The 14,713-nt window shown below is 40.8% G+C and overlaps 1 protein-coding gene across 1 annotated transcript in view; it reads left to right on the top strand.

The window, feature by feature from the left end:
• Positions 1 to 7,368, top strand: part of scfd1 (sec1 family domain containing 1) — a 141,658-nt gene extending 134,290 nt beyond the window's left edge. Inside the window, exon 18 of the mRNA XM_048600432.1 lies at positions 7,309 to 7,368. Coding sequence (XP_048456389.1) covers positions 7,309 to 7,368 — 60 coding nt within the window. The remainder of the gene's footprint in view (positions 1 to 7,308) is intronic.
• Positions 7,369 to 14,713: the final 7,345 nt, after the last annotated feature.

Below are 14,713 nucleotides of genomic sequence, written 5' to 3'. Positions count from 1 at the left end.
CTCGTCCCTGCCTCCCTAACCTGTTCTTCCTCCCACCTATCCCCTCCTCCCACCTCAAGCCGCACCTCCATCTCCTACCGACCAACCTCATCCCGCCCCCTTGACCTGTCCGTCCTCCCTGGACTGACCTATCCCCTTCCTAACTCCCTACCTACACTCACCTTTACTGGCTCCATCCCCGCCTCTTCGACCTGTTTGTTTCCTCTCCACCTATCCTCTCCTCTATCCCTCTTCTATCCGTCTCCCACTCTCTCCCTATTTATTTCAGGACCCCCTTCCCCTCCCCCTTTTCTGATGAAGGGTCTAGGCCCGAAACGTCAGCCTTCCTGCTCCTATGATGCTGCTTGGCCTGCTGTGTTCATCCAGCCCTGCTGGAATTGTTGTCTCGAATTAGGCCATTCTGCCTACTCTGCCATTTAATACAGCCATTGCTAATCAAACACTTCAAAGCCTTTTACCCACCCAAACCCCATAATCCTGTATGCCATTAGTAATCAGAAATCTATCAATCTCTACTATAAACACACTCAAAGACCGAACTTTGCACAGACAACTGTGCAGAGAATTCCAAAGTTTCACAACAATGTTCCCTCTGAACTATATGCCATGCAGCCACTCTGAAGTTCTAGACATGCCAATTGATGTACTGACACATTCTAATTTTGGAAGTCAATATCACACATAGACATCAAAGGTCTACATACTAAAAAGAGGAAATACTGGCTCACAACCCCAAATAAGAAAAAGACTCCCCATCTTGGATCTCAGTGGCATCCTCCCTATTTTTAAATTGGACCCCCTGGTTCTAGACTCACCAACCAAGAGAAATATCTTACATGTATCCACCCTGTCTATCCCTGTCATAACAAACAGTTTGTCTGATGAAGAGCAGATCAATACTGATGATCAAAATGAGGCCAGCAGTCCCAAAAAACAACTAACAATAAATTTGATACTGAAGCCACTGCAAAATATAAAAATTATTGAATGTACTGGATGAGGGGAATGAAGTTAAAGTTTGTTAACTAGATTGGGAGCATGAAGTTCAAGAATGCAAGAAAATGTAGTGTAAGCACAGACAGTGGCTCTGGGAGTGAACATGATTATAGAAAGAGATCACAGGCAGTTGAAACAGAGGAATTTCAAGTCTTGTGTGCATGAGGATTTATACATTATCTTTCAGAGGGCGGTAAATGTTACCCTTTACCTTGGGCAGCTGAAAAGATTAGAAGCAGGAATATAATATTGTCACTGGGGATTGGGGCATTGGCACGGTGGTATTGTCGCTCGACTAGTAATACAGAGTCCCAGGATAATGTTAGAGAGTCATACAGAGAGGTGTACAGCATGGAAACAGACCCTTCAGTCCAACCAGATACCCTAAATTAATCTAGTCCCATCTGTCTTCATTTAGCCCTTATCCCTCCAAACCCTTCCTATTTATGTACCGATATAGATGCCTTTTAAATGTTGTAATTGTACCTCTGGAAGCTCATTCCATATACATACCATCCACTGCATGAAAAGTTGCCCCTCAGGTCCTTTTTAAATCTTTCACCTCTCACCTTAAACCTATCCCCTCTTGTTTTGGACTCCATTGTCCTGGGAAAAAGATGACTATTCACCCTATCAATGCCCTCATGATTTTATAAACCTCAATAAGGTCACCCTTCAGCCTCTGATGCTCCAGGGAAAATAACTCCAGCCTATTCAGCCTCTGCCTATAGCTCAAACCCTCCAACCCTGGCAACATCCTTGTAAATCTTTTCTGAACCCTTTCAAGTTTCACAACATCCTTCCTACAGCAGGAAGACCAAAATTGAATGCAGTATTCTAAAAGTGGCCTAGCCAATGTCCTGCACAGCCACAACATAACCTCCCAACTCCTATATTCAATACACTGACCAATAAAGGCAAGCATACCAAATAGTTATCATTAGATTCTTAATTTCAGGTACTTTTATTGAATTCAAATTTCACCTTTTGCCATGGCAGGATTCAAACGCAGGTCCCTAGAATGTTATCTGGGTCTCTGCATTAATAGTCCAGTGATAATACCACTTGGCCATCACTTAGTTTAATTTTTTTATTAATTGTTTCAATTAATAAATCTGGTCCAGTGGTGACCATGAAATCATTGTCCTAATAACCCATCTGGTTTACTGATGTTCTTTATGGAAGAAAAATGTGCCACTCTTATCTGATCTGTCTTACATGTGACTCTAAACCCAGAGTTACATGGTTGACTTTTAACTGCCCTCTGAAATGGCCTAGTAAGCCACTCGAGTGTATTTCACCACAACAAAGTCTGCCAAAAGGAATGAAGCCAAACAGACCACTTGGCAAAAGCAAAGACACTAGAAATGAAAACTGGAAACTCAGCCCTGTCAACTCTGCAAAATCCTCCTTTCCAACATCTGGGGGTTTGTGCCAAAAATAAGAGAATTGACCCATGTCTGGTTAAGCATCGCATGATATAGTTATTATGATAGAATCATACCTTCAAGACATTGTCCCAGATACTATCATTACCATTGCTGGGTATATCCTATCCCAATGACAGTGTTAGTTATGGCTGCATGGTTGTATACAGTCAGACTTGGCATTGCCCTAGGAGTCCTCAATAGTGACTCCAGAACTGATGAAGTCTCATGGAATCAGGTCAGACATAGTCAAGGAAACGTCATGCTGATTACCCCCTGCTGCATTCCCCTCAGCTGATGAATCAGGACTCCTGGATTTTGAACACCACTTGGGAGGAACAAACTGAGGGTGGCCATGGCCCTGAATGTGCTCTGGGTGGGGGACAGCAATGACTATCTGTCTTGGATCCAAGTGGTTCTTTTCAGATTTGGGTAAATATAATTAAGAGAGGGCCAAACAACAGCAATTTGCTTAAATATGAATGTTTAATTAAGTAATAATAATAATTATAGTGGTAATAATAAATGGAAGAGAAAAGACAGTAAAAAACAAGTCTCATGCCCTTCTGGAAAAAGCAACAGGTCTCACACCCTCCTGTCCATCTGATGCCCCCAAATCGATGGCTGGTTGTAGAGGCTTAAGTCTGTTCCTGGTACCATCCGCGATTCCGAGCCGAGGCGAAATCCCGTGCCTTGGAGCGAAACTCTCTCTCTCTCTTATACAGTGTAACAAACAGCCAGCAAAAAGAAGACAGGTACAGAAAGACAAAACTGCTGGCTGGTACAGAAAACACAGGTCGGAAAAGAAGCTGCAGGTGTCATCTTCAGCTCGTAAAGGAATGTTCACAGGACTCATCCAAGGTCATACAGCTTGTCAAGTATCATCCTAAACTTTCCCAGCCTATTTTCACATCCTGTACAATCTATTTTCCATGCAGCTATTCAATATCATCATAATCTTTTAGTCTTTCAGCCCATCCTATACACCATCACCAAGTGTGGCTTGGTAGCACTAATACTAACTGAGCTGGCACAGTCCTAAAGTGGTAATGTTCAGAATACATATTTATATTCAAGGACTATACGGGAGAGAAATTGAACATACGGACTGAAGTAGATATTTTCTGAATTGAAAAGCATTCACTATGTTGTTTTATTAAGGAAGGAAGTCAACAACTGGTCAGAAAAAAAACTCAAGTGAGCTTGGAAAAAGTTAAGCAAAGACTTCAGGGAGATAAAAGATGGGCTTTAGGGCCCTAAATTACTAGAAAACTTGCTTTTGAAAAGACCAAGGGGCGTTTATCCTAATGGTTGTCTAGCAATCCTTACTGAATTTAGTTTTCTGTTTTTCAGACCTCAGTAGTCAGTAAGGAGACATCCCAATTGCTGCAAAACTTCCACTTTCTCAGTATAAGTTGCTAAGAACTGGATAAGGTTTCCAAATCCATTATTTCTGACCTAGTAAAACCTGAAAAGCTGGACTGTGACCACATTCCAAAGACTCGGATCCAGGGTGATTAATATCAGAACTGAATATGTTCTTGTTTTACAGCTATCAACAATTCACTTTCATTGGCAGGAAGTCCAGTGGACTATATGGTGTCATCACATTCCATTCTTTGTTTTCAGACCATTAGCAAACAGAGGCTTTTTAATCCCTTTTTGTGAAAACCATCATCTCCACAGATTGTTGTCTTTTAGTGTTGTAGGGGCTGCATCTGTGTTTGTGATTAAGGGAATGTAGTTTTAATTCTGGATCACAGTTTAGTTGTCCACTTATTTTTCCACTTATTTTTATGCATATGATTTATGTTATAATTATTTTCAGTTCATTAAAGAAGATTGGTGCAGGTCATTTTTATTCTGGAGAATAGAACAAAAGAGAATAAGTTGACCATTTTGGTAATTAAATCAATATATTTGTATACATATATTAATAGTGTGACTGACAGAGTAGTGAGATTGATTATATGTGCACTCCTCCTGTAGTGACCGTATTGATAGTTGCTTGACTGGGCCTATACTGGATGAGGAGGATCACAAAAATGCCCATCCTCAATGAATTAGCACATTAGTGCAAAAAAAAGGCCTAAGCAATGGCCATTTCCAACAAGGGAGAACCTGACCACTGCCCCTTGACATTTATTGGCATTGGCATCATTGAATTCCACACAATCAACATCTTAGGGGCTACCAACACTGCTGTTTCCTCATTTCTACAGGCCCTTGCACAGCAGAAGGCACCTTATCTGTTTGGATTTGAGAGTACACCTGCCCAATACAGCTGGCCTCTGTCTCCCTGGGCTGTCATCCTCATTGTAGGAGATGTCTCCTCTAGCATGCATTATGCCAGTTTGAAGAAAAGCCTTTGAGCATTGCTGCCTCTTCCATACTGTGACTGCCCATGAAAATGTGACCTCCAAGGTCATCTGGAATAAGGCAATGGGAAAAGCATGCAGCATAGTGTCAGCTGAATTTGGGTGGATTTTACAGCAGTGAGAAAGCAAACCTTGTAAAAACAAAAGAGCACAGAATAACCAAAATATCAATCTACAGACATTGCCTGCTGGGTGAGTCAGTATGGCTTTGAATATTTTAGTACCTGCTCCACAGAGATGAAATAAGACTTAAAATAAATTGGATTTTCTTCCAATTTCATCTGGATGGGTATATGAATAGGAGGGGTTTAGAGGGATATGGGCCAAATGCTGGCAAATGTGGCTAGATTTGTATAGGATATCTGGTCAGCACGCACAGTTGGACCAAAGGGTCTGTTTCTGTGCTGTATATCTCTATGACTCTGCAATGTGTTTTTTTTTTGCTAAAGAGAATATAGACTTTTGGAGAAATATCTTTTTGTATTGCTGTCTCTTGTGTTGGGGAGCTGGAACTGACGATGTAAAATCCAGGCTGTTATCATTTCTGGTTGATCACCCTTCAGTTCTGATGAAGGGCAACAGACCTGAAAAATTAATTAATTCTCTCCTTAGTTCCTTCCAGACTTACTGAGTATTTCCAGTATTCTCTGGTAATACTTAGCACAAAGAAAGATTGTTGTTGTTGAAGGACAATTATCTCAGTGCTAGGGCAACACTTTAGGAGTTCCTTGGGGAAGTTGTGTTGTTAGGGATCAATTACCTCAGTCCCAGATATTTACTAATCACCTTTTTTGCTGAGTATTTCCAGTATTTTTGGTTTTAAGCTCAGGTTCTAGTACCAGCAGTATTTTGCTTTAGGATTAAGAACTGGCAGCCCAGCCTCAGACTGCTCCGACCAACCTTGTCCTGCGAGCTTGTTTTAGACCAGTTATGCATCACTGCAGAGGTTAAATCCTGTTCCTGTGTGCGCAAATTCGAGGAATAGAGTCAAGCCATTCGGCCCCTCAGATTTTTAAATTTGACATCTCCTTACTATCAAAGGGGACTTTATCGACTATCCCCAGCAATTGCAGAGATTCAGATTTGGCAGCCTACCCCCACCCCCCATTCGCCCCAATGAAACATTGTGAATTTGGTATTCTCTGGCTAGTATAGCCCTGTGTATTTACGATCAACGCAAACAATTGAAGCTCACGCTATTTCACTGGAATAAGACATCGCCTCCACATCAGAGTGACAAGTAAATCTAGGGCAGGAGAGGGGCTGTCTGCGACAGGTATAAGAATGACCTCAGGCATTAGCAGCCGTGTCTCCTTGCTTCCCTGTAGTGGAGGATCAGGGAAATGGCAGTCAGTCCCATTCTGAACGGCAATTTCCTGTGGTCAAACAATTCTTTGCAAAGGGACAGAGCGGTGTCTGAATCTGGAAAAACAATCATTGGGATCTATCTCCTGATTCTAGGTGGGTGTGAACTTTATCTAAAGACTGTACAATGTGTTGGTCTATATTCTGCTAGGGCATATGGCATTAAAATAGAGCAACTGCTCTAAAAATCAAATTAAAGCTCATTTCAATTACAAAGCAAAGCATTAGAGATAAATGTAGCTTTTATTCTGTAGTGGATCTTGCGAAGACGGAGTTGCATTAATTTACAACCAGAGTCCGTCCCCTGACACATTTTGTACATGCATGTTGATTGATTGATTGATTGATTCTTTGAGAATATTTTTTTAAGATAGCTAGTGCCTGTTGGCAACAATATTTCCAATAAAGTGCTTAGGATTTATTTGTTGTGTTTTGTGGGACATTTGCAAGAAAAATAGCAGCGGATCGGATTTATACCTGAGAGAAGTTGAGTCTTTTGTGGGCAGTGTTCGTTCCATTGAGAAATTCTGATCTTGAATCTCAGCTACCAAGATGTGAACCTGCTTCCAGTGAAATGTATAGTGTCACTTCAGGATGGAATCATTTAAAGCAGTATCATTGACGGGGGAAAAAAAGGATGGTTTCACTATCCGTGGGCTCGGGAGAATAAAAATCAGTCAAGTTCATAACACAAAAAAAAACTTTTATGTGTGATTGTCAGATGAAATCATACTGAGCTGGGAAGCGTACAGTTGCACCGTGCGCTTAAAAGAGCAAAGGTAGAAAGCAGAGGGGAACGTCACCTCCTGCAAGTGTCCCTCCAAGTCACCACCATCTGTCTTAGAACAGTATCAACTAAGTAACTGGGTCAAAATCCCGAGCAGTTCTATGGGGAGCTCTACATTACATGGTCTGCGGCTATTTGAGATGGGGGATTGTAAAGAGAAATTAGGGACAGGCAATAAATACTGGCCTTGTCAGTGACACTCCTATTCCATGAACTAATTTAAAAACTCCGTCAGTCTCCAATGTGAATGTCACATATAATGTGAAGAATGGTCATTTAAATGAAGTTTTGGTGAAAAGATGGTATCCTTAGTAACCGCGTATTTCATTCTGATGTAAGTTTTTTTTAAAAATAGAGGTCATCAGGCGAACAAGCTCGTAGGAATTACTGTGTCAGACACTGTAAGAAAGCTTAACTAATTTATATAATTGAAGCTGAAGGATTCAGGGTGACTTATTGCTTCTCGGAAGCTGTAATCAAATCCACCAAGGCAATTTGCAATAAAGTGATGTAGTATTTGATTTTTAAAAGTATGCTCATTATTTACAATCATACAAGGTATTAATTTAGTTGACCATTCCAAATCAAATATTTCAAATCTGCTTCCAAATAAATATTAATTATTTCTAAGTACCATGATTGGTGGTCAGCTGCCATAGCTGTATAATTAACAAATACATGGCGAACACCGCTTGGAAGAGACACGAGGGCCAGCACAGGTATAAAATACGTTTTGGGTGAGAACTTTAAAGTTCCTCACTAACATGCCTCGGCAAAACCACTGTTAACATAGCTCCTTTGGTCCTGAAAGACATATCTGTCGAACTGAACCCGTAGCAGGTCGTGAGGCAACCTGTGTCATGACCCAAGCGGATGTTATTACTGGACAAATTATAAGCAAGGATGAAATTTAACTTGATAAATCATATTGTGTTTTTTTATTTAATGCATTGGCCTGTTACTGAAACATAAACGAACAAGCCTGCAGATTTGTTTTTAACAGTTAAGTGGAAATTTATTACACAGAAGAAATGAAAATAAAGTAGAACTAAGTCATTTACATAGAGCACAATTTAAAAGATGTTGAAACATATGACAGAAAAATATTCCATCCAGCCCAACACCATTACTTTAAATTACTCAAGTGGCAGAGAGAGTTCCTTTTCCATCGCATCTATTGGTTTGATTTAAATGTTTCAATTCCCAGTCTTGAAACCTTGATAGCCCTTCCCTTCATTACACACAAGTAATCATTCAGGAGATTGTTCTCTCTAGTAACATCCCAGTAGAGATGAAATCTTCGTCAGCACACATTTAGTGTTTATCATGTTTGAATGAAAGGTAATGTTTTCCAAAACCAAGACTCCACATACACAGCAAATACCTTGACCCTCATCTGCCTTGACCATCACTGCCCAACATCATGTATCCTAACTTAGTGCCCAGGACTTCTGCTACAAAACTAGCGACACCACTGACCAAGCTCTTTAAATAGTTGCTTGGTGGTACAGAAGGGAGACAGAAGCAAACTCAGTGTTTTGCATGTAACATTCAAGTTGTAATGTGAAGACAGACAGTGGTATTGTGTACAAAAACAAAGTTGCTGGAAAAGCTCAGCAGGTCTGGCAGCATCTGTGAAGGTAAAAACAAAGTTAATGGTTCAGGTCTGGTGACCTTCCTCAGAATGCTGCCAGACCTGCTGAGCTTTTCCAGCAACTTTGTTTTTGTTCCTGATTTACAGCATCCACATTCTTTCGGTTTTTATTTAGTGATATTGTGTAATCGGGTCTCAGGCAGAATTTTCAAGAATAGTTGAATAGCACTGTGTAGTTAGGACTCAAGGAAGTCCTCAGCGCCAATTAGTACAGCTGAACAAGATTAGAGCTCAGAAAAAAAAGTCCAGGGGAAGGACTTTATTGGTGAAGCTGACTTTCTCTGAAAAGTTGGAGTTGTGCCTGTGAGTCGGCACTGAGTGTATTTACCACAATCCAGGGGAGTGTTGACCCAGGGAAGAAAGTAAACTACCAGAAAGTGAGCAGTCATTGAACCAGTACATGACAGACTGGCTTCTGCGGGAGTTGCAAAGCTTGGTCCTTGAAAGAGAAAGACTACAATGCCTTGTAAATGTTTAATGAAATGTGAGGACGCACAGTGTCACGATAGTCTGAGGAGACGCTGAGAAATTCATGCGAAATGTCTGGACCATGTTTGCTCTTTATTTTTTTCTGTAGAGTGTCCAACCACAGTTTCTCTGTTACCTGTATTTACCTCAGGTTAATTCTGAATATGAGGCTTTAAGTATTTTTATATACTGTGGATTGTGTTATTGTCTGAACTCTTGTGTGCTAAAGTCAATTGATGTGTATCCAAACTTTTGGAATCTTGTGATTTTAGTCTCTTAGTCAGCACATAGAAGCTTTAATGTAGCCTAATTTTAAAATAAAAATTGGTCCATAGTCAGATTGTAACTTGAACTTGGTGATCTGGTCCAGGATAAATAAGCCAATTATGCCTCATCAGTTCTCAATCATCAGCAAAGTTGTGGAAGGAGCCATCAATAATGCTATCATGTGACATTACACAACAACAACCTACTCCTTGATGCTAAGTTTGAGTTCTACCAGGATCACTTGGCTCATGACTACATCACAGCAGTTATCAAAACATGGATGGAAGAGCTGAATTCCAGAGGTGCATGAGGTGAGAATATATGTCTTTAACAGCATGGCAACTTTTGACCAAGTCTGGATCAAGAAGTCCTCTTTAACAAAATTGAAGTCAACAAAAAGCATGGGGTAAGTTCTTCTCTGGTTCAAGTCATACCTAGCACAAAAGACGATGGTTATGAATTTTGAACTCCAGTTGTTTCAGTACCAGGATGTCGCTGAAGGAGATCCTGAGGATGACATCCTAGACCCAACTATGTTCAGCTGCTTCATTAATAACTTAAGTTAGAAATGGGAATGTTTGCTAATCACTGTTCATTATCAATACCATTCACAATTTCTCAGATACTGAAGGTGTATCCTCAAATATGTTGCATGCAGCAAGATCTGAACAATATCTACATTTGGGATGATAAGTGGCAAGTAAATGGCACACAAATGCAAAGTGTTGACCAATAAAAGAGAATCTAATCATGTTCCCTTGATGTTCAATAGCATTACCATTTGTTGAATCCAACATTATGACATCATAAGATTACATGGAAGAGGAGCCAAAATAAACCATTTGGCTATCAATGTTGTTCCACTGTTCAACAAGGACATGGCAGACCCATCCTGGGGGTGATACTGTTGACCTGAAAGATCAGCCATATAAGTACTGTGGCCACAAGAGTAGGTCAAAGGCTGGAAAGACTGTGACAAGTGACTCACCTCCTTTCTCCCCAAAGCTTCCATTTATAAGGCACAAGCAAGGAATGTGACGGAACACCCTCCACTTGCCTCAATGAATACAACACCAACAATACTGAATCTCAAAATCATCCAGGAAAATGTAATCCACTTACTAGGCACCACATTCGCCACCTTAACAATATTCATTCAATCCGTCCAATATTACTGTACTGTGGCAGCTGCATCTAGAATCAACTCAATAATCTTCCTTCAAAAGCACTTTATAAACTCATAAACACTACCACCTTGAAGAGTAAGAGTATAGGAAGCAATTTGCAAGCTCCCCTCCACATTCCTAACTTGGAACTATATCGGCGTTCCTTCTCTGTCACTGGGTCAAAATCCTGGAGATCCCTCCCTACCAGTACTTAGTCCAAATGGACAGCTGTGGTTTAAGAGGTGATTTGCCACCACCTTCTAAAGGACTGTTAGAACGGGAAATAAATGATGGGCTTACCTGCGACACTGAAGTCCCTTGGAAAAATAATCCATGGTGCTGAGATTATTGTGGGCAGTAAGTTCAGAGAGGAGGACACAATGCATGTAAAGACTAAACAGGCAGAATAGGGATAGGGAGCACCAGGCAGAGTAGTGGAAGGCAGGTAGCGCAGGGGTCCCCTATGGTTGCCCCCTCTCTAACACATGTACCAGTTTGGACATTGTTGGGGGAAATGACCTCTCGGGGAATAGCAGTGGAAGTGAAATCAATGGCTACACATGTGGATCTGCTACATAAGATGGAAGGAAGAAGAGTGGAAGGACTATCGTGATATGCGTTTCAGCAACCGGGGGAACAGGTAGTTGTTTCTCAGCCACAAAAGTGACTCCAGGTTTCTATGCCACCTCCATGGTGCTGTGGGGGAGGGTTTAAACTAGAATGGATGGAGATGGGAACCTAAGCAGAGAGACAGAGGAGGGTGAAACACGGATAGAAACAAAAGTCAAAAAGGTAAGAAGCGAAATTGGAAGGCAGCAAGAAAACATGCCCAAAAGAACAAGTGGGGCCATTGTGCAAAACAAAACTAAGATGACTAATAAGGTTAAAAGACTAGTCTAAAGATAGTTTGTTTTAATGCACACAGCATTCACACTAAGGTAGCTGAATTAGCAGTGCAAATAGATACAGATGTTTATAACATAGTTGTAATTGGAGAGACATGACTTCATTGGTGACCAAGGATGGGAGCTAAACATGCAGGGGATTCATTATTTAGGAAAGACAAACAACAGGGAAAGAAGGTGGAGTAGCATTGTTAGTAAAGGAAGAAAATCAAGGCAATAGTAAGGAACAATATTGGTTCATAAGATCATGATTAGGATGAGTGAGACAAGAAACACCAAGGGTCAGAAAATGTTGGGTATTGACGATGGCCCTCCAAACAATAGTGGAGATGTAAGGAAAGGCATTAAGCAAGAAATCAAAGATGCACATAGTAAGTGTACGATTGTAATCACTGGAGACTTTAATTTACATATAAATTGAACAAACCAAATTGACATTGGTATTGAGGAGGAGGATTTCCTAAAGTATATAAATGATGGTTGTTTAGACTAATAGTTGAGGAACCAACTAGAGAGCAGGCTATTCTAGACTGAGTACTGTGCATTGAAAAAGGATTAATTAACAATCTTGTTGTGCTGGGATCCTTGGGAAAGAGTGACCATAATATGATAGAATTCTTCATTAAGATGGAGAGTGAAGTAGATGAATCCAAAAGAAGGGCACTGAATCTAAATAAAAAGAACTATGAGAGTATGAGGCATGAACTGGTAAAGACAAACTGGAGAAACATACTGAAGGGGTTGGATAGGCAATGGTTCATATTTAAAGAACGTGTGCATGAGTTACAACAATCATTCTTTCCTGTCTGGTGCAGAAAGGAAAGAGGGAAAGTGGCTCAAACATGGCTTACAAAATAAATTAGGAATAGCATTTGATTCGAAAAGGAGACATGTAAAATTGCCAGAAAAAGCAGCAAGCCCTGAAGATTGTGAGCATTTTAGAAGTCAGCAAAAAAGATTGATCAAGAGGAAAATAGAGTATGAGAGTAAAATTAGGAACATAAAAACTGACCATAAAAGCTTCTATAAATATGTGAAGAAAAAAAAAATAGTAAAGATAAATGTTGTCCCCTTACAGTCAGAAGCCAAGGAAACTATAATGGGGTGCAAAGAGAATTGAACACAAACTTTGCTGCTCTCTTCAAAAAAGATAGCACAAATAACCTTCCAGGAATGTTAGGGAAAAATAGTAGACTAATTAGTAAAGTTAGGTCACATGGGATTTAGGGTGAACTAGCCAATTGGATACATAATTGGCTTAATGGCAGGAGACGGAGAGTGATAGTGGAGGGTTGCTTTTCGGACTGGAGGCCTGTCACCAGCAGTGTTCCACAGGGATCAGTTCTGGGTCCTCTTTTGTTTTTTTATTTTAAGTAAGTAATTTGGATGAGAATACAGAAGGCATGGTTAGTAAGTTTGGGAATGACACCAAAATTGGTGGCATAGTAGACAGTGAAGAAGTTTTTCTAAGAGTTCAAAGGGATCTTGATCAAATGGGTCAATGGGCTGAAAAATAGGAGATGGCATTCAATCTGGATAAATGTGAGGAATCGCATTTTAGTACAACAAACAAGGGTAGGGGCTTACACAACTAATTGTAGGGCTTGCGTAGTTTTGTAGACCAGAGGGACCTAGAGGTTTAGGTACATAATTCTTTGAAGTTTACATCACATATAGAAAGGGTGGTTAAAAAGGCATTTGGCATGCCTGCCTTCATTGCTCAGTCCTCTGGGTATAGGAGTTGGGAAGTCATGTTCGGGTTGTACAAGACATTGGTGAGGGCTCTTCTGGAATACTGTGTCCAGTTCTGGTCACCCAGTTTTCGGAAGGATATAATTAAACTGGAGAGGGTTCAGGAGAGATTTACCAGGATGTTTCCGGGTATGGAAGGTTAAAGTTACAAGGAAAGGCTGGATAGGCTGGAACTTTTATCACTGGAGCATAAAAGCTTGAGAGGAGACCTTATAGAGGTTTATAAAATAATGAGGGGTACAGATAGAGTTAATGGCAGTTGTCTTTTCCCTAGGATAGGGGATTTCAAGACTAGGGGGTACATTTTTGAAGTGAGAGGAGAGAGATTTAAAAAAAATATGAGGGGATAATTTTTTTACACAGAGGGTGGTTCACATGTGGATTGAACTTCCTGAGGAAGTGGTGGATGCGGGTACAATTACAACATTTAAAAGACATTTGGATAAGTACATGAATAGGAAAGGTTTGAAGAGATATGGGCCAGGAGCAAGCAGGTGGGAGGGGGTAGTTTAGTTTGGGATTATGTTTGGCATGAACTCGTTGGACTGAATGGTCTGTTTCCATGCTGTATGACTCTAGAGAAGGAATCCTAGAATCCCAACAGTGTGGAAGCAGGCCATTTGGCCCAACAAGTTCACACCAACACCCTGAAGAGCATCTCACCCCAGACCCCTCCCCTTACCCTATAACCCTGCATTTCCCATAGCTAATTCACCTAACCTACACATGCCTGAACACTATGGGCAATTTAGCATGGCCAATTCACCTAACTTACACATCTTTGGACTGTGGAAGGAAACCGGAGCACCTCAGGAGCCCACACAGACATGGGGAGAATGTGCAAACTCCACACAGACAGTTGCCCGAGAGTGGAATCAAACCCAAGTCCATGGTGTTGTGAGGCAGCAGTGCTAACCACTGAGCCACCGTGTCTGCCCTATGACTTTAAGGCTCTATTGAGAGGCCAGAATTGAAGGAAATCAGTTTTAGTAAGAAAATAGTCCTCGGGAAATTAATGGCGTTAAGGGCTAAAAAGTCCCGAGGGTCTGACATGCCAGAGTAAATTGGGAAGTGGCTCTGGAAAAATTGAATGTTTTGGTGGTCATCTTCCAGAATTCTATAGACTCTGGAGCAGCTTGTACAGATTGCAGGGTGGTAAGTCTAACCCCACTATTCAAAAAGGGCGGGAGAGAAAACGCGGATTTCAGACACCCTACCATCAGAAGTGGGGAAAATACTAAAGTCTATTATAAAAGATATGATAACAGAACACTTGGAAAGCATTAACAGGTTTGGACAAAGCCAGTATGGACTCCTGAAAGACAAATCATGCTTACAAATCTGCTGGAGTTTTTTGAGGATATAATTAAATAATAAGGGAGAACAAGTGAAGGGGTGTATTTGGATTTTTAGAAGGCTTTTCTTTAGATCCCTCTTAAGGTCCCTTGTACTGTTTGTTAAGAGGTAAACATTTATCAAGTCACTGAGTAGAAATTCTCAGCTGTTCTACAAAATCATGCTATTGCACTTAAGTGGCAGGTGAGGCCT

This window comes from Rhincodon typus, chromosome 8, assembly GCF_021869965.1.
Source record: "Rhincodon typus isolate 14 chromosome 8, sRhiTyp1.1, whole genome shotgun sequence".
Taxonomy (NCBI): domain Eukaryota; kingdom Metazoa; phylum Chordata; class Chondrichthyes; order Orectolobiformes; family Rhincodontidae; genus Rhincodon; species Rhincodon typus.
The sequence above is the reverse complement of the archived record's forward strand: the minus strand, read 5'-3'. Positions and strand labels throughout refer to the sequence as shown.